At 41.7% G+C, this 22,379-nt stretch overlaps 1 protein-coding gene across 16 annotated transcripts in view; it reads right to left on the bottom strand.

The window, feature by feature from the left end:
• Positions 1-22,379, bottom strand: part of FOXP1 (forkhead box P1) — a 375,747-nt gene that overhangs the window by 75,648 nt on the left and 277,720 nt on the right. For 12 of the 16 annotated variants that reach the window (XM_072785383.1, XM_072785396.1, XM_072785390.1 and 9 more), the window contains 4 exons: positions 18,734-18,871; positions 17,606-17,695; positions 11,966-12,119; positions 6,395-6,599 (listed from right to left, as the gene is read on the bottom strand). In XM_072785383.1, coding sequence (XP_072641484.1) covers positions 6,395-6,599; positions 11,966-12,119; positions 17,606-17,695; positions 18,734-18,871 — 587 coding nt within the window. The remainder of the gene's footprint in view (positions 1-6,394; positions 6,600-11,965; positions 12,120-17,605; positions 17,696-18,733; positions 18,872-22,379) is intronic. The other 4 variants (XM_072785389.1, XM_072785397.1, XM_072785386.1 and 1 more) reach the window with 1 other exon arrangement.

The raw sequence follows: 22,379 nt of genomic DNA, 5'->3' as shown, positions 1-22,379 counted from the left end.
GTCCTATACGAAGTAATAGTTCAATAAAGGTTAGCAACGTTATCATCACCATCATATGCCAGGTACTGAGTCCTTCTAGCAGTACTACTTCTACTTTTTAGGATCACATAAGAATGGCAAGCCACTAGCTTAGTGGGCTGAATACATCCTGGGATGTTTAATCAAATTAAGCATGCCCTTTCCAAGAGTGCCAAAATCCAGGTGAGCTGAACATGCCACTAGCACTGCTTCGAAACTTGAGACAGCCCTGGGGATCTGGTTAAAATGAAGACCCGAATTCAGCAGGTCTGGGGTGGGACCAGAGACCCTGAATTTCTAAGAAGCCCCTACCAAACCAAGTAATGCCAAGGCTGTTGCCTGCAGCCGCTGAGTAGCAAGAATATAAGCAATATGTGACAAGTACGAATTCCATCACCCTCATCCCCTATCAGTATAGTCCAAATCTTCATGAGAGAGGCCTAGGAAGCTGTATATTTTAACAAATACCTGTGAGACTATCATGAGGAAATCTGAGAAACATTGCTCTTATAGCTAAAATAAGGAGATGGCAAATTATTTTCTATAAATGGCCAGATAGTAAATTATTTAGTCATTGTGGGCCATATGGTTTCTGCTGCAACTGCTTAAGCCAGCCATTGTAGCATGAAAGCAGCAACAGACAATGTATAAATGAATGAGCATTGCTGTGTTCCAATAAAACTTTATTTACAAAATGAGCAGTGGGCCAGATTTGGCTGGTAGGTTGTAATTTGCTGACCTGTGTTACAGATCAATTGTCTCAGCACATACAGGCAGGCGGGAAGCAGCAGTAATAATTTTGAAGACAATTTGGAACGATTTGACTGCAGGTTCTCCAGAACACTCTAATGGGAAATAACGATTTGGGGTGGCTCATTTGTTCAAGTGCTTCAAATAAAGGGAAATACAGAAGAAACCGTATGATTTTCAAAAACAAAACAAAAGGAGTTGAAATAAAGAAGAGCCGTTCAGAGTAATATGACCTAGAGCTTACTGCATACGTTTCTGGCTCAAGACGCCCAAAATAGGAATATGAAAACATGCAACAGTTAAAAGCATGTATAACTGGAATAGTTCTGAAAGCAAGCTTCTAGAATTTTAGCAAGTCAACCAAGAGCACCAATATTTATTCGTCAGCACAGAATTTTGTTCACAAAAAAGAAAAAGAATGAAAAAAATTCAACGCCAGCCATGTCCACATTTTAGAGTTCCTCAACTTTTGAAAATAATGGGGCGGGAAACACAAATGTTATTGTTATGTAGTCAAATGCATGGCAATATGTCAAGAGGCCACAAATCAAAACCAGAGACTGTATCAAGTGAAAATGTCTGAAAGTGCACTAGCCAAGCAAAAACCGTCAGGAGTTATTTGCAGGCAGCTGCCCACTGCAGAGTGTGGAAAACGCAAGCAACTGGCATACGTGGGGCTGTGTCAACAAACTAGCAGAAGGCAGGAAGAAACACTGTGAGTGGACAGAGGGCAGGTTAGATCTCACAGGGCAGGGGCCACGTGAATCGCAGGAACAACAGGACAGCCTCGAGGGAAGAAGAGGCTGCACAACCGACCCAAAGAAACCTTTTCCACTAGATGTGTAAGGAAGTCTTGAAATACGCATTTAGAAGAGCTTTGAATCTGAGACACGCTCAAGTTAGCAAACATCTACTCGTGGCGGCTGAACTGAAAGCAAAAAGCTGGGCAGACTCCGAGAAGAGGAGTACCTCTCATCTGGACCACAGAGGACAGGGAAAATGGGATAAAGACCGGAGGACGTGTTCAATGCGGAAGCACAAGATCTAGGAGGCGAGAAAGGAAGGAGGGAGACTTGCAGAGAGCGCGACGCTGGCTGGCAGCTGCCTGTGTGCAAAGCCGCCATGGGCTTCATTTTTGTTCTTTATGTGCTGTTTCAGACTATAAGTGACGTATGTTTTGTCGATGCTACCCACCCCCTTCCTTCCTGGACAGCCCAGTAGATACCAGTATCCACATTAAAAGAGGAAACCTTGTATTTTCCTTTAAAATGTGCTGAAGGGGGTGCCACGGTGGCTCACTTGATTAAGCATCTGCCCTCGGCTCAGATCCTGGTCCCAGGGTCCTAGGATTGAGCCCCAGGGGGCTCTCTGCTCAAGGGGGGAGTCTGCTTCTCCCTCTCTCCCTGCTCCTCCTGCCCCACTCATGCTTGCTCTCTCTTGAACAACATAAAATCTTTAAAAATAAATAAATAAAATGTGCTGCGGTGCAGAGAGTAGGTAGAGTCAGTAAGCATTTTGCTGGATTAAAAATCGTTTTAGGAACACTGATTTCAATTTATCCTAATTGAATATTCACTGGTAGGCTAAATGAAAACTTTAAGTGCTGTTTTACAAAGTTACGAGACAGGCTTGCATTTGGATCTCGGCTATGCCACTAACCAGTTCTGTGACCCTAGGTCAGTTACTTAGTCTCCATGAGTCAATTTCCTTGTCTGTAAAATGGGTATAATAATCCCTACCGCTTCTCAGTGAGGATAAAATGAGACATCATTCCAAAAACAAGGGTTTAGCCAGTGCTTGGCATGGAGAAAGAACCGAGGAAGTGTGAGCTCCCTCCCCTTTCCCAAGTGCACCATAATATAATGTGATATTTAGAATTTTAATTCAGGCAATTACTTAAGTAGTAATTGCTATTTGTATTTACATAGCTGCTTTGATCCAAGAAGCTCAAAGGGCTTTACTAAATTTAGCATTTTAATAAATGTTTCATTTGCATTCCGTTGATTTTGTTTACCCACACCAAAACTTGGAATTTCCTAAAGCAAGACAGTCGGGCAAGTTAAAGGGAACGAGATGACAGCTTCACGTTCACAGGTGTCCCAGGTCTGAGCTTTATCTGTTTGTCTAGGATGTCGTGGCTCCCTGGGTCCTCGGGAATGAAACGGCAGTGAGGGACGAGAACACACGCCTGCTTCCTCGTTAGCTCCCTTTAGCTTCTACTGAACTTCACCTCCGCCACGCTCCTCGCAGGCTCTGGCAACCGAGGTATGTTTATTGCACCAATGAATTTATATATAATCAGCACAATAAACATTATTAAATTGCCGGAAGAAAATCAAAGCACGAAGCACGGCGCCAGTACTGAATTCTAATGATGCTGCATGGCCGTGATTGCACAGGGACAGGATCTTAACAAGCCTTGATTTGAGCGTTGGCATCCGCCTCACAAATCACATGGGCCGCTCCTCTCGTAATAGTGCTGAATATTGATAAATGTCTCTACCCTGCGCAACAGGGAAGTGGGTTTCTATTGGCAATCTTTACCAAAGTGTGTTTTTTCCCTTCTCTACACTCAAGGGTTTACCCTGAATGATTTAATTATAATTTTCCTTGTGTAAGACAAATTAAAGAGGAGAGTAGGAGTGTCGTGCCAAGCACATTATTTATCTCCTTAACAGATTGCAGCTCACCAAACCCCAGAGCTGCTGCTACAGCGGCTGCTCACAGGAGCCCGCAAAATACATGGGGGCAAGAGTTGGGGGGAGGAAGGTTTCCAAATGACACAGAAATATGTAGCCTAGGTGGGATTGTGAGACATCTACCACTTTAAAAAACAAAAACTCTTAGGATCCTGCCTTTTTCCAACACAGTTTCGCACGGAGCGTTCCTGAATCCTTTTAGGAAGAATTCTTAAGCTGTCACCTAAGACTGAGTCTGAAGGGCTAGATGATTATTCAGTGCGGCAGAGCCTCTTGCTTGTTCAGATACTGCTCTGGGAGAATGGGCGGCGGGGAGAGAATGTTACGTGGAAATCAATGGAGAGCCTGCAAAGTTACGTATTTCACAAATGCACTGGGAAGAAGGGACAAAACTTCTCCAAGGGACCCCTGTGACAGACATCAAGTCAGTGTCTAAGTGAAAACATTTTTATTGTGATAGCTTTCCTCTCTTACTTTTTTTTTCCCTCTCTTACTTTTTAAACCATTTTCTTCTACTTAAAGAGGGTATCACATTGACGATTTAAAAATAAATCGTAAGGTACAACGAGGTAAAGCCTCATTATCAGTTCTTGTATGTACACAAAGCTGGTAACTAATAATTGAATTTTTAATGATCAATTCTGTAAGTTTCTAACTTTTGAATTATCTTGAACCTAGGGGGTGCTCATTTGTCTTGTTCACTGCATTCAGCTAAAATAGGCTAACGAGAATTTTCTTTTAGTTTAGCCCCAACTAGGGACCTACCCTGTAATATAAACTGAGAGAGCCAGGATATTAAGGAGTGGCATGTAATTTCATTAGTTGTTTCTTCTTTGCGTATAGAACTGGAAAATTCAGCCTGTTTTTACAGCCAGATTACAGCTCAGGAGAACCCAAATTATTTTCTGATCCATATTCTAATTTTTAGCAGGTAGTATAGTGAAGATTAAGCCTAACTGGTTTGCAGACAAGTGAGGATTATAAAAAAAAAAAATCAAGCCAACTTATTCCCCTGGAATGAGACTATTAGATCCATTCACTTTCAAATATACCTGAAAACATAAAAAGGGCTATTCTTCTCCCACCTGCCTCATTGCTAATCTATCACCTGACTGCAGATATAGAACCTTTTAGAATGAAACCGAGCATACTGCATCTAAACAAGAAGAGTTTTCTGTGTCACAGGAAATCTGTGCAGGCTCCACCACTGCCGATAAGATTGCAACAAATATCTTAAGGGCATCAGTCGGCATTTTTCAGTGGATGGACTGTTCTGCCTATGGATCAAGATGTAATTCGATCACTCCATGGTAAATGGATGGCATCAACCTTAGACACCCAAAGCCAAGTACAGCAAAGGACAACAACCTAGAACCTTTTCTTTAAAGCTCTCTGAGGTTCAGTGTTATTTTTTTACTTGCAAAGACACTGTAAGAGGTGGTAAAGCAAGAGCAAAGATTGGCTTCCAGGTGTACAAAGCTATCCTCACATTTGGCCCAATGGCTCCACATAGATTCTTACTGTCCACCATTCTACCCTTCGAGTTCTTCTGAACAGGAGATTTGAAACATGTTTTACTTTACCTATGTCTGTCACAGAAGTTCCAAAATGATCTTAAAATGGTTGCAAGTTTCAGATAAAGCATCTATTACTCCCATCTCTCAGAACCTCTCACATTTTTCCTGCTTGAATGTCACACACACACACACACACACACACACACAAATATTCAGAGAGCATTTTCTGTGATTACTGATCTTGAAATGGATAAAATGTTGCTGGTAGAAAGATACACATCTAATTAAACCCGTGGGCTTCTTAATGCTCAATAGTTGAAGAAATGTATGAAATTATATTTGTAATTGCTCAAGTGAAAAATATCATTTAAAAAAACTTTCACTGAGTCATTTTTATTAAAAAACAAAATATAGAATTTGTTTTTCCTGCTGGAAGTGACATTTACTATCACACATTACTTTGAAAGTTACTTTTCTTCTGTGTGGGGAAGCTGTGCATATGAAATAGATGGGAAACCGATTTAAAAATAGTACATTGAAAATAAAAGCTTTTAATTTTAGGAGCATTATATATATATAATTCATATATATATGTACTCCACTTCTGAAAAGCATTCAACAGTAGTATTAATGCTTCTGGGGTGTGAAGCTCCAATAACATGAATTAACAGCTTCATTTTCTTAGAACTGTCTGCTAACGGGATATATTCTGGATATTTCAGACTCGGCTTCGACTAACGTTCAAGCAACGCTGAGGGCAATCACAATATAGAAAGCCTTAACTTCCAGAGAGGAATACAGCAAGCGAGACAGCACCGCATTCCTCCTTGGGAGTTAAGGCTCTATTTTTTCAATCTGTGTACAGATGTGCATCCTAGGTGCACATACCCAGACCCCTTCCATCTCCAGCTCCTTCCAACCTTCACTGAGCATTTACCATGAAAAAGGTCGCGCAATTATGCAAAAGATGGGCTCCCTGCCCTCTAGGAGGGCAGAACGGAGAGGCTATGTTCTATCCTTTCTTGAACTGTGATTCAAAATTGCCAATACCAGACTCTACTACTCCCTTAGAAGGTAGGTAGGGCCCAGGTGTTGAGCTTGCATGGAGTGAGCACGGAGCACAAAGACTGAGCCTGGGACCCCTGACATCCAACCCATCCAGCGAGAAACTAACTCTGCCTGGCTTCTCAGGCTTAGGTCAGATATGTGTAACTGCTAATTCCATGTTGGGAAGGTGAAAATAATTAGACACTTCCCACCCAAACCATAGTGAACACCTTCTTAGGTCCTCTGATGTGCATTCAAGTCCCACGGATCCCATCAGGGATCGCTGAAATATGGCCGAGCAAGGCCACCCACCCCTCCCACCCTCCAGACCTCTTCAAACACATCTCAGCAGCTCATTCCTACCTTTCCCTTTTGGGGGTGTGGACTGAGAGCTGTCCATTGGTAGAGGCATGTGGGTTCATTATTAAGGAGGTCTTGGAAGGTGCAGAGGAGGAGACACATGTTGTGGTCAGATCCAAACTGCTGTGATTGCTGCCTGTGCTTTCTTCTGCCGAATGAGCACTTGTCACTTCTTTCCAGAGCTGCTGCAGTTCTGTTGGAATCATGCCTGAAACAAACAAATTGGATAATTAAATCAATTAACAGCTAATTCCGTCCTCTTCAAACAGTAATTAAATCAAAGAGTCAGTAAACAAAGCCTAGTGTTACGGGTTTTTTTGTTGTTTTTTTTGTTTTTTGATGTGTGCATTTTTTTTGCCCCCTCCCAACTAAGGCAAATACGGTAGTAACAACCGTGTCCTCCCACTGAACAGCCGAGTTGGAGTGCCCTTGTCACACATAAAAGACCTCCGTAAAAAGGATTCAAAACAGTTACTCTGCAAAGACAGTATGCCTTCATCTAAACTGTTGTTTCTAGATTTTTGAAAAGGAGTATAGATGTTATTGTATTTTTAGTCACAAAGAAGGGCTCGAAATAAATTTGTTCAACTATACTATTATGACAACACGAACCACAAAATGAATAATTTTTGTGCTTAAGTCTTAAATGATGACAAATAGCTTTGTTATTAAATATAGTTTTTATTAATCACTTTTAGACATAAATTATGAATTCATATCGTCTTCCTGAAATGCTTTTCAACTTTTAACATTCAAATTGATTATACTATGATTATTTCATTAACACACCTATCTTCCTCATTAATTTTGGTTTCTAGTACCACATGCTTAATTGATGGATGTGTCTACTGAGAAACTGTGTAACTTTTTTTTTTTAACAAGTAACACTATTATTACTGTCATTTCTTAGATCAATGCTAATGAACCATTGCAGAATAAAATGCAAACGTAAAATAAATTTGGAGTAATCAAGTTCTCTTGTTTCTTAAGGGGGTCAAAATGGACAGGAATCTTAAGGAGGAAGGGTCAAATCTGTATTTTCCCCAAGAGGAGATACAATCAGTATGTCAATCTCACTACTATGGCCTCATAACCTTTATTTTAGAGGCAGGCATGCCTCTACAGCCCACCCTTTCCAGATCCTACCTCAATGCATCTGCTGGTGCATGCATGTGCAGAAGAAGAAGATTCTAAATGGTAGCTAACAACAATAAACAACAACAGCCGTTCCTTCAAAAGGACAGTGAGAAGAAATCATCAACCTTGTACGGCATAAGGCAATTCCACATTAGAAGTGGATGTCTGGATTGCAGTTCATTGTTTCAATCAACTGTAACACAGCTATCCTAGAAAGCCTGCCATTTTCTGACTCTATAGCAGCACCCGAAACAGGCGTGTTTCTTACCAAACCTAAGCTATTGAATTAAAAAAGAAGGCTGTGTGCATTATATTCATTTGAAACACATAATAAAAAATGCCAAGGTCTAAATTTAATTTATTTTTGTCATTTAGAATACAATGGATAGATAATCATCTCAACGTGATCAGCCAAACATCTTTACTTTGCTAAACTGTTAAAGATTTTAATTATGCTAGCATTGGAGAGCACTGGTCTAATGAGGCGATGGACTCCAGAGAATCCGAGTGGTTAAGAACTGTGAAATGAGTCTGATAGGATTTTTTTATATTCACCGTGGATCGTTTGCATATCAAAGAGGAGTAAATTATTGCACAGCAGACCAATAACCTTCCCCGCCTTTCTGAGAGGAGCGTTAACAAAAACAGTTGGTCTCTCCTAACGGTTCTCCACGAAAATGTTCAAATGCTCAAGTATTTGCAATTAATATATATTATAAAAGGAGGCTTCAAATGATGCATTAAGTGGTCAGATATTCTTAGAACGCATCCTCGACAGCCAAGTCGGTTTTCTTCTTCCTTCATAAAAATCAAATGCCAATTATATTTTGATGGATTTTGTCCCAAATGAGCATTTAGTTATTAGGCATATTCAATTATTACTTGTCCCCTGAAATTAAGCCTCAGAGGCAAATTAAACAAAGGGAAAGGTCACTCTACAATCCCGTGTCCGGTCCTGCTGCATCTGAGCTATTATTTTCAAACACCTTCCGAAGTGACATGTGGGATGTGTTTGTAGCTAACAGGCCTGCCACCAATGTCCGCACACCAACAATTACCTGTGAATATGGCTGACCCTCCGACCACTGTTTACTCAATTGAAACAATAGTGAATAGGCTTGTCTGTTGATGATAGCATATTGATATAAAGCCACACAAGTCAACACCTATTTTTATTTTCTGGGGAGTAAATACACATGAAAAGAACAAGCTGCCTATTTTTCAACTCAAACTAATTGATTTCTGGGTCAGCTGCATGGGAAGTGAAAAAAAATGGAAGAACACTGTTTCTAACAACTGTGTTAACACTTTCCCTCCAAGAAAAGCGTTAACTTTGGAGGTTTTAAAATTTGTAAGCTGTTTATCCAGCAAATAAAGACAAAGGCAAATGTGCTGCTACACTTGTTACACCGACAGAGTACATTAGTTAGTGTTCCTCTGCTCTCCTTTTATTCCAGTGGGCTGGCAAATCCATCACTCACAAGGGGAAACAGTAAATAAAACAGTAACTCACTGACAAACAGGTGTACTTTTGGGTCAAATTTCACTGTGATAATTACATTTAAGGACATTCTCATCAGACTTCCAGGGAGCAGTCAAATCACTCTCCATCAATGCTACACCTTGTTAGTGATGTTAAACTATTACTTCGAGGCATACTATCTACCGGAGGATGCTATTATTTGACAGCCATGATCTCGTGATAGAATTAAGACAGATAAAAGGCAGGCTAGTCACTCATCAGACTAAATACGATAATCAACTTTCCAAAAAGCATCACGCATTTCCTCCAATATGGTAGACAGGAATAACAGTACCAGCTTAAACAAATTCATTAAGAGGAATACATCTCCAGCATGTAATCTCTATAGTTCGTATCCTCAAAATTAAGAAGTCAGAATGCTACTGAATATCAGGGGCTCAGATGCTTCGAGAGACCAGGGGGAAAAGTGTATGTGCTAATTATGCAAAACAGAGAAGGCCCTACAATCCTCTTACAAACAACAAAAAACGTCCCTCCTACTTCATACCATAAAACCTTCAGGAAGGGAAAAAAAGAAGGCCTCACAATATTACTTTCTATCTATTCATACTTTCATATTTATACACGTTTAAGGTGACTTCGCCAAGGCCCGGAGCAGGTATGTAAAAGAATCGTGATGACCGTATCACAAAGTGGCCATTACCGGCATTTGTAACACATAACCCCTGTGCCTTGCTACATTTCTTTTTCCAGGACAACCGACCCCTTCATTATAAAAGAAAATGCAGACACTGGCTTAAAAAATGTATGTTGTGGGGACAGTTGACAGATTACTGCTCATGGAACTCAATTTTACAACCCCAGGTATCACTGGCTCAAAGACAAACAGAGTTGATCAACCTCTTTTTGTCCTTGTACATCCATACCCAGGTGACCATGTTCAAGCAAGCAGAAAGTTGATTTAAACCTCATAATGACATCAGTTTTAAGCCATCATGTCTCTGATAAAAAAAAATTGTGTTGTAGTCCAACACGACTGAATTCTCAAGCCACTTTGGGCGAGGGGAAAGGAGAGAAAGAACCAACCTCTGGATTCTGCAAAAGATGGCATCGACGCAGGTAGCTCACTCCACTGCCACAACCTGACTCCCGAAATACTGTATATTTACATTTATGTATCTTGGGCACACCTAAGGGCATCCCTTAGATGTTAAATATGCTTCCTCTTAATGTCGCAGGGGCTAATAGTTATAGCAGATTGCTAAGCATATCAATCAATGCCATGACTAGTGAATTACCTACTGGTGTCTCTGATATGTTACTGCAGAGATTACACTTCATGCATCACCACATTCATTTCTTTCACATTACACATGAGCTTGTCTTGTCACTGCCCAATTGCCCTCTTTTGGACAGCTTAACTGATGTACTATAACAATGAACCTTAGTGAGCAAACTTAATAGTATAGGAGCAGTGGGAAAAGATGAGAGGTTGAAGCCCAAGTCCAGTGGGTGTGTCAGAACAGCCTGCGATGTTTCCAACAATAAACCTGAAGGTGTAATTAATGCACGTTAGGACATTTTGCAAGCACAAAAAAATACATTAGCCGATGTGTCCTTTCTTCTCCCCTCGTACTGCTCTGTTACCAAATCTTCTATTTTGACAGCCACAGAGATGCTGATTATGGATCCAGTGGTTGAGCAGTAAAGGCAAAAAGAGGAGGAGGGACATTAGAGGAGAAAGCCCCAGTTTGAACACTGGAAACATAAACAAAAACAGAAAACCCCGGAAGAGATACAAGTTGGGTGTGGTTGACTCAAGAGAGAAGATTCGAATGGAGACATGCCTCACTGGTTCCACTTGACACCAAAAGTTGCTGAACAGATGAGAATGTCTTACTCACCACGAAGGGTGAAGGTGGTGCCACATTTTCAACCCTCTTCAGAAGGCAACTGAATCCAAGACACCAAAGACCTTAGCTATCAGACTTTAAGGCCCATACGTGTACATCCAAGACTACTACAACTGCCAAGACCAGACGCCTTGAGGAGGTGACTGAAATGTGTGAACTGTGTATAGGATGTGGGGGGGGACTGTATTGCCAAACATGTCATGACTCTTTCTGCTTTCCTTTCATACTTCCCTGTGTTCTGGTTCTGAATAATCTCATGTGCGTTCACATCACACATGGCAAAGAGTTGTTTCAACCATGAGGATGTCCTAAAATGGCTAGAATCCTCATTTGTTTCTGATGTCCAACACCCACTGTAATAACAAGTCAATGGCCTTTCGAAAGAAATTTTTAAATCCGTGATATCTTGTTCCTTTGCAAGGAACTCTAGTTTTTGAAGAACAAGAGGGAGAAATACTACCTGTTCGGATGAGTGCAGAACTTGCTAAAAAAAAAATCAACAGATGAATGCAAACAAGAAAACCTAACAAAAGAGATTAATCCTAACATACAGAATAAACCCTGAATTTATCCCTAGAACTTAGGAAGTGGCATTTAAAAAGCATCACTAAGCTTTAAAACAGAATGAATTACAATGACGGAAAATATAACTTACAGTGGCTAAACAAGGCTAAACAAGCCTTCAGGAAAATTCATCTGTGATTCCAAACTGACAGTGCCTGATTGGATTAAAATGCTCTGTAAATCAAAGTAGCATTGCCTTCTCCTACTCTAAGAATGTGCAACAGTGGGATTCCTCTGCTACTGCTCAGCATCACACCACTCCTCGTCTTCATTTTGGCATCAACAAGCAAGTCCTTTATCTTCTACAAAGGTCCATCCTTAGGACCTCAACCAATCTTCTCTCTGAAGTCTGTATATGCTGGTTTTAGATGGACCATGTCCTTACTGATGAGCTGGAGTCGACCACCCGACAGCCCGCCACCTCTGACCCAACGTCTCCGCAGAGTGGTGCCCACCTGCTGTGTAATGGGTGCTTACCTTGAGCAAGGGGCTGGAGGGGAAGGGCAGGCTGCCCTGGCTGAATTGTAAGAAGGCCTTGGCGCTGTAGAGATAAGAGGTGCTGCTGCTGTAGCTGCTGCATCTGGAGGAGCTGCTGCTGAAAAGCCAACTGCTGGGTAGCCACCTGCTGCTGCTGTAAGAAATCAGGGAGAGGAAAATGAGATGGCCACGTCCTGAGGAAGGCTCAGAGTATGGATGTTTCAAAACACGCCGTCATCGTCAAACATCAACGATGGCTGCTGGGGTCTAGGGAGGGCTCAGTGTTGGGGCTGGTGCGAAAGGGACAGGACATCACACGTCTGAAGAGAATGGGTGGGGAGTGGGGGAGGGTGGTGGCTGGATGTTCCCTCTCGGCTGCCAGGGGCACAGAAAAAAATAACTCGTTGATCAAGTCCGCTTTTCCTACAGTTTGAAAGGCCTGAGTGTTTATAGTCGAGATGTGAACTTCCAGACTTTGAAATGTTTAATTATTCATGCTACAGAGAAGGAATGCACCATTCTGGTCTGGAGGGATTTGAACCCTGGACCTCTGAGAGTATAGAAGAATAAGCTGCCTTCCTCTTGCCTGCACCGGGAGCTTTTAACTACTCTGTTTATCACTCCTGACATAAATAAATGAGAAAAAATCAGACCTTTGAAGAAGAAAAACTTCATCTAATATTGTTAATTAGCCATGACAAACGATGAAATAACATTGTAAATCTTTCATAGAAACAGCCACTAGATTTTAATTACACACATTCATAATTTAGCAAACAACATCGTACTCGACTGTGAGTGTTTAATATGAAGGACACTTTAAGCTTCAGATGCCTTAACTTGGCTTTAGTTTCAGAAACCCCCAGGTCCGCTGGCCTGTCCTGCTTCCCCACCCGCTTTGTTCTTGAAAAGAAGGGGCTTTACGGTATGATAAATATCTTTTTGTTGATTGGACAATGACAGGAGGAAAACTTTTGTTGTGTAAAACATCAATACATCATTCCTGTGTTTAGCAGGCCTCGCTCTAGCCAAAAAAAATTAATGTAGATTTCCTCAGTAATTATCTGAGTGATAGAAAGATAATACAGTGCAGTAGTACAATAAATAGAAGGAAATTATCTAATATCCTTAATCTGCTAGGAATCAAATCGAGGTGGAGGTCTTAGCCACATTATGGCTAACAATTATGAAAGGAAAATTAACCCTTCCCAAACTGTAGCCAAAAAAAAAAAAAAAAAAAGACCCTTTAAGGAAAAAAAACAAAAACAAAAAAAACACAACAAGATCCATTTTCCCAATTCTGAGTATCACTCAAAATATCAGGAAGACTTCTGTAACTAAGAGGGACTATACAACCCTTTCAGAGCTTCTAATAACTATACTTTACAAACAACTGCATTCACTTAACCTAACACATGACCTTTATCTGATATATCCATAAAATGGTATGTGTATCAAGACCTTCTGATGCCAAGTTCAAAGGAAGAGAAAAATGGTGGTTTCCTTTCGGTCTCCGAGCAGTTTATTTTACAGTAAAAACCATCATTCTCCTATTAGCAACCAATTTCAGACTTACTACCATGCCACTGAGAAAGTTAATTGAGTTTCACTCCAAAAAACAAATTCTATACCACTAACAACAAAAATTTAAATAAATTTAAATGAAAAGCCAGTGTTTTCATTTTAAGAACAGCATGCATAAAATGATCCAATTGTTTTCACCCCTTCCCATGTTATCACATTAATGTAAAACCCAATGATAGTTATATTCATGTCAAAATGATTTTTTCATTTCTTCAACAGATATTAATTCATGACACTTAAAAAAAAAACAGAAGGAAGGAAGAGAAGAAAAAACATGGATACAATGAAAGATGGGGGAACCAGCGCTTCGTGAAGTAGAAAAGAATGGAAAGGGGGCGCCCGAGTTTGGGGAGGGTGTTTCCTGTCTTACTGTAAATGAAATGTTTAAAAAATTTTGTATTTATATAAAATGACTGATGGCTTTTCTGTTGTCTCTCTGGCCATCCCTAGGAAAAGCTCATGAAAGCTGTCCACGTTTGAAAAGCCAGGATATAAAAGTATACAAGGCCCATTGTCCAAAGAAAGAATTTAAAAGCAACACTGGTTGCCAAACTGTGTTCCCCACCCAGTTACCAAACACAGGATACGAGCCCGTTTGTTTACTTCTCACAATTGAATGCATACAAAAAAGGTCTCCGAGCAGTCCCCTGGACAGGTCAGTAGTCAGTGTTAAAATGCTAAAATGCCCTGATAAACCTTGCATTTCAGATCCCCTCCCTAGAGCTGCAGTCAAAGGTCTGTTTTCCTTTCTTCGGCTCCTCCCTGCTGCCTAACATAAACTGTCATAACTGCCTGGACAAACGGCCCTTTTAAAACAATCAACTTAGCCTACCTCACCCGCACAGGATGGGATCTTTTTTTTTTTTTTTTGGTAGCTTGACTGAAAATTAATTCTGCCTTCAATTTTCCACACCCATTCTGTCAAATATTAACAAGCAGTCACTTCAATAGCTGTATGGGGCTACAGAAGCTCTACCTCCTAAGAAGGTCTTAGGGCCAACTGGATGGAGAGCCTAACTTTCTCAAGGAAACATCTCGAGGCAACTCTGGAAAAAAGTTGAGTGAAGGTACATTGTTCTGGCTAGGGATCAAGTGTCTCACTGCAGGGGTAATCTAAAGAGGGAGAAAGGTGGCAGTGGTGGCAGGAGGGGTGGGGTGGGGGCTGATGATTCAAAATTATGAGCCACTAATGACTAGGGATTCAGCACATTAATACACTTGTTCCATCTGTCATCATCCAAGTTCAAACCTTGTTAAAATCAGAACCACCAGTCCACATTGTGAAATTGCTACCATGTGACTCTACTTCATCGTGGCACAAAAGGACCACCACCTGCATGATAATTTCAGGAGCTGACCACCCCCACCCCCCCCACCCCCCGCCCCTTACACCTCAGGAAAACAAGGATCTCTTAATCACTGTTACAAAAGCTCTCGGCCAAATCCACCGGCGCAGTGAACATACAGTCGCATCCAAGGAGACCTGCCCGCTCGTCTGCCTACCCCTCGGGATGTTAAAGCAACCTACACCTTGCATCACCTTAGCCTTGGACGTGGATGACAAAATGCGGCCACAGCAAACCTCGTGTCCTGGAGGTGCTAAAATGCTACTATAATGTCTCACCTTCTTCTTGTTCAGATACAAAGTGCTCCCTTCCCAAACTCAGGCACCACCATCATCTTTGTGTGCCAAGATGCCCCCTTTCTGACAGCAGCAATTTGGGAGAGTTAACTTTCATCCTTCCTTCTGCCATGTAACTTTCCCCTTCACATTTCTTTATCTGCCCTCTGAGCTCATCTGAACTTTCATGTGCTCTCAGCGTGCAGACATGCATTCCAAACTCTGTCTAACAGACCAAATAAGAGGTTAATAAGAAGTGGCAACAGAAAGAAAAAACACAATCCCTGGTAACTGATAAGAATGACAGTGGCAGCCCTTTTTTGTTTGTCTTCAAATATAGAGTTAAAGATCTTTAAAAAACTAAATTTTGATGCCTTTGAAAAGAAAGAAGCACAAAATAACAACAGGGGGTTATTGCCTGGGAGCCACAGGGGAGAAACTCCATAATTCTTATTCTCCCTTTTGAAGGCTGTTAGAAATCTGATTCAAAAAAGCAACAGCAGAAGGGGAAACCTCTTGAGGCTGTAACCATTTCCTGTGATCATGCATAATGTGCTTCAAAAGTGGGTTTTTACCAATTCTGTTGATCAATTGCACCTCCTTCATATCCCTTCTTTTTTCTGCTGTGTTTACATCTGATGTGACTCAATGACAAGCACTGTCTGAGGCTGTGAAACGGGCCTGTCATGTTGATTTATGGGCGCATCAAACCACAACTTGTCCAAACTGAAGCTCGCAGTTCATTAATTAGAGAGTTGTGACTTTGAAGTCAGCTTTCAGACTGTGGTTTTTAACATTTGGCTTAATTTATATGCTCTTGAATGTGGATCTCTAAGGAAAAAAACTGAAATTCCCTTCTTGTCTTTGAACTTCTTTTGACCGCACAATAATCATTTCTTTGTCCAGAGTGATGCCTGCAATCCCAGAGTCATTAACGCGCATTGAACTGCCACTGATGAGTAAGCCCTACTGAATTAGAAAAACAGCCAGCAAAACAAAGCTGAGAGCCTTCTGCACAGTGATATCTCACAATTACATGCCTTCCCTCCCTGTGCCATTTCCATTTTAATTACTGTTAGTCCTTTAGATTTACATTTTAGACACTTTTTAATCTGTTCCCTTTTTTTATTATAGCAGCACCCGGTAGCGCGCCACTGTACTTAAGGGTTGTGTCAGCATTTTCATTAAAGCACCTCCTCCCCTTCACCCCAAAACTGCCCCTGCTCTGCAGGGGTTTCCATCCAGGCTGCTAGACGGGACTCTGGGGTGAAAACTTGGCAAGGCATGGATAAAGTACCCAATTTATGTTGAGGGAGGAGCCGGCAAAAGGAAAATGTTGGGCCGTTCCCAGCATGGAAAATGAGCGCTGCCTGCCATCCCCGCTCACGTGAGTGACAGGCGGGGACGGGGACAGTCACCCAGCAAGGCTCCTTCCAAACTAATGCGAGTGGTCGCCCGCTGAAGGCTGGGGAAGAGGTCGTTCAAGTGGCCTGGGAGCTGTTTTTCAAACTAGGAGAAGAGTGAAACGGAAAGCATCCCAGTCCGCTGTAAAAACGTGAGGAGGGAAGTGCCACTGGGTACCTCCGAAATGAGCAGAGATGGCACAAGGTGCACACGGACACTCCCCCAACTGACTGGTCCTCACCAGCATGGAATCGTGTAGAAAGGGAGATGGGGGAAACTCTCCTGGGGAAGGCCTTGTCACTCGGGGAGCAAACACTGTCACCTAACTGGTGGTGGTGGGGGGGTGGGGCGGAGGTCGGCAGTCCAGGAACCGTGTGCTCTTACAAAGTGCTGTGCACATGGAAGCTGCTGTGATGCCATGGTCTGTGTCAGGGAAAAACACAAGTCGCCCAAGTTCAGAGGAGTTGTCCCGTAAGCCGCACCATCTCACCACCCCTATCTATCTCGAGCAATGACTATTCATTTATAACTTGAGAGAAGTAGTTAAAAGGAGACAGGAGCGTTTACTCTTGGTATAACTTTTCTGTTGTCTGATCTCACAAGAGATGCTTCTTAGAAAGGAAAGGGCTATCCCCACACACCCAAGCTGTCTGAGCTGGAGAAGAATCTCATGGGATGCCTCTAGGTGAAACTGTGCTGCCCCCAGGTACATCTCGGCCCCCAGCAATGTCAGCCTGGGGCGGGGCGGGGGTGGGGTGGGGAGTGGCCCATCCCGCGGGTTCGGCCCATCAGCCCAGTCCACCTCCTGGTGCTCACAGGCGGTACACCTGCAGCGGTGACAGCAAATGTGTGGCAGCAAGCAAACGGAACCCGGACAGATCTCAGAGAAAACAAGACGATAACTCTTGGTCTGAAAGCTGTGAACCGATAGCTCAGTTGTGCAATCATTTAAGAGATGAATGACAGTTTAATAGCCACTAGATAGTCCTCTGGGATCTGTGGTTTGAAAGTAAAATATGTATTGTCGGTACCTCTTTAGGCTGTTTTCCAGCATGTTGTTGTTGTAAAAGTTGAAGCTGCAACTGTTCCTGTTGTTTTTTATAAAACTCTTGAAGCTGCTGCTACAAAGGAAAGAGAGGACGGTAAGTAACAGAGGGGAGCGCCAACCCACTGTCCCTTTCGGTGCCATACACAACTGTGATTTGAAAAATAGCATCCTTTTATCTGTAATGGCCTGACCTTTAGTTTGAAACTCGACAATAAATTTCAGTGCACGCTGACTATTCTTGGCATTATTGTTTGAAAAGTAATCTCCAAAATGAACTGATGAAAAACATACCATTTTCTACACAAACTAATTAAAATAAGGCAAGGAATGACCTTTGATTGTACAACAAAGCCCGAGTGCCCTTGCTGAGAGAGTCTGGTGAATCTCTACTGTGAAAAGTGCGCATGCTTTCTGAATGATGGGGCCGGGTGGTGTGGCGGGGTGTGCAGTATCTGCATCGACAGCGTGGGTAGCTCGCTCTGCCTCCTGTCCCCCACCATCTCACCCCAGCACTTCCGTCACTCTAGTTCTGAATCTCATCTCTTTGGTTCAGGTGTCCGTGAAGTCTGAATGTTAGGTCCCTATGGCACAATGGCAGCCAAAAGTTCATTTCAGCATCAGCATACATGAAAGAAGTAAAGTGAACTCTGCACCTTAAAGGTAACCAACTCTGGAAGGTCTCTTTATGTTTAAAAGAAAAATTCTATGAGCCTCTGAGTTGAAATGGGGACTTCAAGAGCTGTCACATTTAAACCTGCTCCTAATGTGCTCCCCATTTTGCTTTGATTCACACCATTTAGAAGCCTCTGGGCTTACCAAATAAAAGAGCGTAAAGCCACATAAGCCTAAAAGATCTTATTTCTACCAAGTCCAATTACAGCCCTAATCGCAGTCCATCGGGTCCTCTCCAAGCCCAAACCCTAGTTGCTTGGGCAGGGATTCCCCCCCCCCCTTCCTAGGATGCAAATAAAATCGATTAGTCAGGGGCCCCATCTGTGTCCTGCTCTGGCCACCTTGCTCTGCTTTTTCTTCAATGGGGGAAGGAGCTGATCAGGTGCAGGGAACTGTGAATGGAGTCCCAGGCCCTGGGAGGAGGAGGATGGACGGTTACCTGTTGGAGCATGAGGGCCTGCTGTTGCTGGAGGAGGACCTGGAGCTGCTGAGGGCTCAGCACTTGTTGCTGGAGGATCTGCTGCATTTGCTGGGGAGTGATAACTTGAGGTGTCATCATAGCCACTGACACGGGAACCTAGAACGTTAATGAAGGATAAATAGGAAGCCAGGAAATTGCACGCACGCAGCACTCAGCCTTCCGGGGTCAGCAGCAGACTGTCAGGAGCCTGCTCCAAGAACTGACCGGTTTCCCACGCACAGTGTATTTATCTGGAGGGGATGCAGCAACAAATCCTATTTCATCTATTATGGAGTTGATGTGAAATCAAGAAAAACAAGAGAAGACCTCGTGGCACTGACAAGGTGTGCAGACAGCCTTGTCTTGCAAACAGACGAGGAGTAGAGACTTAACAGATGCCATCTGGAGGCAGGTTAGAACCACCTCGGTTTCAGATGAAGAATGAATCTTCGGTGGCAATTATCTCTGGGAAAAGTTTAATGCAAACTTGAATTTTGTTTTAGGGAACAAGGCAGAGGGGAACCAGTACGTTCTTGGCAGGAGCTACTATGATCCCCTTCCCCTGGGGACTGTGAGTTTTAAGAACAATCAACGAATGTTCAGTCTTGTGGGTGCCTGAACCCTGGGTGCACCTCGCGGACTTCAACGCAGACCTTTCCTATGATGCCTTTTACCCTTCCTGATTCACTCGGCACACAGATGTCTCCATTCTTTCATATTACGTGTGATACCATTAAAAGCTGCTTTCCATGACATTTCGGTGACAAACAGCTACAGTGATGAACTTGATAGCATTTCATATTTGCAACTGTTAACACGTTTCTGCACGGGCATCTTTGCAAGGAACCTGCACACTGTATCTGAAAGGATGATGTCTTGTTCAGATAAAACACTGACATTAAAATGACAGGCTGTCTTGGCCAAGGTTACACAAATTGTATTCAAGCGGATACCTAATGACAATGCTATGAATTCTGCAAGCTTTCTAGAATGTAATTTAGCTATTCAAAATAATCACTGCACTTGTGTTTAATTTGCAGACTACATGAGAACCATTTTGTCAGTCCCCGTAACACAAGAAGACTATTTCATGAAAAATCGCCCCCCCCCAAATAAAAAGATAAGGAAAGAAAAAAAAAAAAACAATGAAAGAAAAGACAAAACCTGTATGTCTTCTAACAGTAATATTTAAGCATCTTACTTTTCTTTGGTTTCTAATCAAACATGTGACAGCAAGAAGCTAGAAGCAGTAAAGGATATACTTTGTTAAAAAGGATCTCCTGTCATCTCATGTATTACAATAAAAGGTAATAACATGTTTTGCACTTTGCCTGTGTGCCACTTAAAAAAAAAAAATCTGGCAGACAATAGCTGATCAGAAGATAAAAGAATTAAAAAATCTTTCAGGGGAGCAGTAAGCAAAAGGGAGAAATGCAGTATTAATTTTATGTAACATAATGTCTTAATATGCAGTTTATCTTGACTTTTTCACATGATTTGTCCTGTCATTTGCATAGCGAGCTCTCATTCCTAATTTCACAGTCATTATGCACTGATGTCCCGATTTCTCAGCATCACTAATTTTGATGAACTAAAAATGGTTCCTGAAGGTCAGATTCATGTACAGTGAACATCCTCTACTGTTGTTGTGGGCATGTTTTGTGTGTGTGTGTGTGTGTGTGTGTGTGTGTGGCGGGGGGGGGGGATGTTTACATGCAAGTTTCGCATTGTTTGGAAGACACCGGCTAGAACATTTGAAAAATTTCATTAACCTAACTCTGGAAGGTCATCAACGAATTCTTCCTATTGCAGTGGCCTTTTAAGTGTAGATGTAGATACACTGTAATTTAAAACAGATGGGCATGTCTGAATATTTTTATATGCAAAAAGGGACAGATGTATATGAATGGATAAATTATCCTTTTAAAAAGATACTTCACAGCACGAAAATATCACCAATGATTAGAACGGTGAACTTGCCTTCAGTCTAGGGCAAACACAAGAAGGCACTATCAAGACATCTAACCACCTATAAATTAATTCCAATTAGTCTACTTTGTCTTCAACACACAAGAAAGTTTTTGAATTTTTCAAAATGTATTGGGTGCCAGTCACTATCTTTTGAGCTGCTAAGGCCAACATATCACAAAAGAGTTTACTTTTCCTTGAGAGTTGCATCATCATACAGGGAGGTTTGATTAAGCAAACAAAAGAACCATGTTTAAGGTTTCTTTTTTCCTCTGCGTTTCTTGGATGACGTACAATATAAATATTCTTGAGCCAAATTTCTGATGGTGATGAACAGGAAAACAGACAGGAATAGGGTGGTGTAAGATCCAAACTGGTGATGAACACGAAATTAACAGTGTAATAACAGAAGTCATCATACCAGTGATCTCTTGGTCACAAACGTTGAAAGAACGACGGAAAGCCTAGATTTCAGAGGGGAACAAGAGAACTTTGGGGGTGATGGAAATGCTGTCTATCTTGACAGTGGTGGTAGTCACACAAGTGTACACAACAGCCCAAATTCTTCCAAACTGTACACTTAAACTGAGTGCCTTTTCTTGTATGTAGATTATACTTCAATAAAATCGATTTTAAAAGTTACAAAAAAAAAAAAAAAAAAAAGGACTGGCATATACAGGTAATTTTGCAACCCTTGCATATGGCCAATAGTTAAATGTGCTTTTCCCAGGGTTATTTATTCAATGTTTGCAGTCATGTTACTGAACAGTAAAATGAACTTGAGTCTCCTCTTCTTTTTCCCTTTGGACATTTTGATGGAGGTGCTGATGAGTAATAAAATGCTAAAGCAGCAGGCACAGCCAAAGGAGGGTAAGAGGCAAGGAGCCTGAGTAATCCTCCTGCCTGGTGATAGGGTCTTTGAATAACCAGAAGTGGGCTATTATATCCTGATGGCCTCAACTTTGCTTTTACTGTTTAAAACCACATTTTCACACCAGTTCGCTTGTGAGCTTCCAAAGTGGGCTTGAACTTAATTTATAAATGTGATAAAACTGAGATTTCCCCAGTTTCTGCTCCAACACGCCTTGAAAATAGGTTATGAAAGGTTTTAACAAACATATCCAAATGGACCAGAAACCATATGGGTGGGAAAAGGGGCACACACACACAAAAAAAAAAAAAAAAAAAAAAAAAAAAAATCTGAGCACAGCTTAAGGTTTTAAATAGTTAAGAAATAGAGCCTACATATCTACTCTCTTAACTCCCAACGTCCAACTTTTTCATGTAGCTAGTCCCTACTAATACTAGGAATCAAAGGGCATGCAGTACCAGCGAGAGGCTATTATAGCCCACACTTTATTGCCCATTACTACTGAGGTCATTAGCGGCAAGAGTGATTGTACTGGTCTTAACCTATTGATCACTGTAACTACTATCATTTAATCCTGTGTTGAATGTCTGGAAAGCGGCTAAAGGCACACAAGAGAGAGTGCTTTAGCATTGAGAAATATGGCCAAAGCTTAGAAATTACACTTTGATTCATAAAATCTAGCCAGTGGTTTAAATCAATAGTATTTAAAACAGTCATGTGAGTTTTTAACTACAGTGCTCTACTATTTATGGGCCCCTCTTTGAGGCTATTCAGTCAAAACTAAAC

The sequence above is a fragment of the Canis lupus genome, chromosome 19, assembly GCF_048164855.1.
Source record: "Canis lupus baileyi chromosome 19, mCanLup2.hap1, whole genome shotgun sequence".
Taxonomy (NCBI): Eukaryota; Metazoa; Chordata; class Mammalia; order Carnivora; family Canidae; genus Canis; species Canis lupus.
Note: the sequence above shows the minus strand (reverse complement) of the source record. Positions and strands in the feature narration are given on the sequence as shown.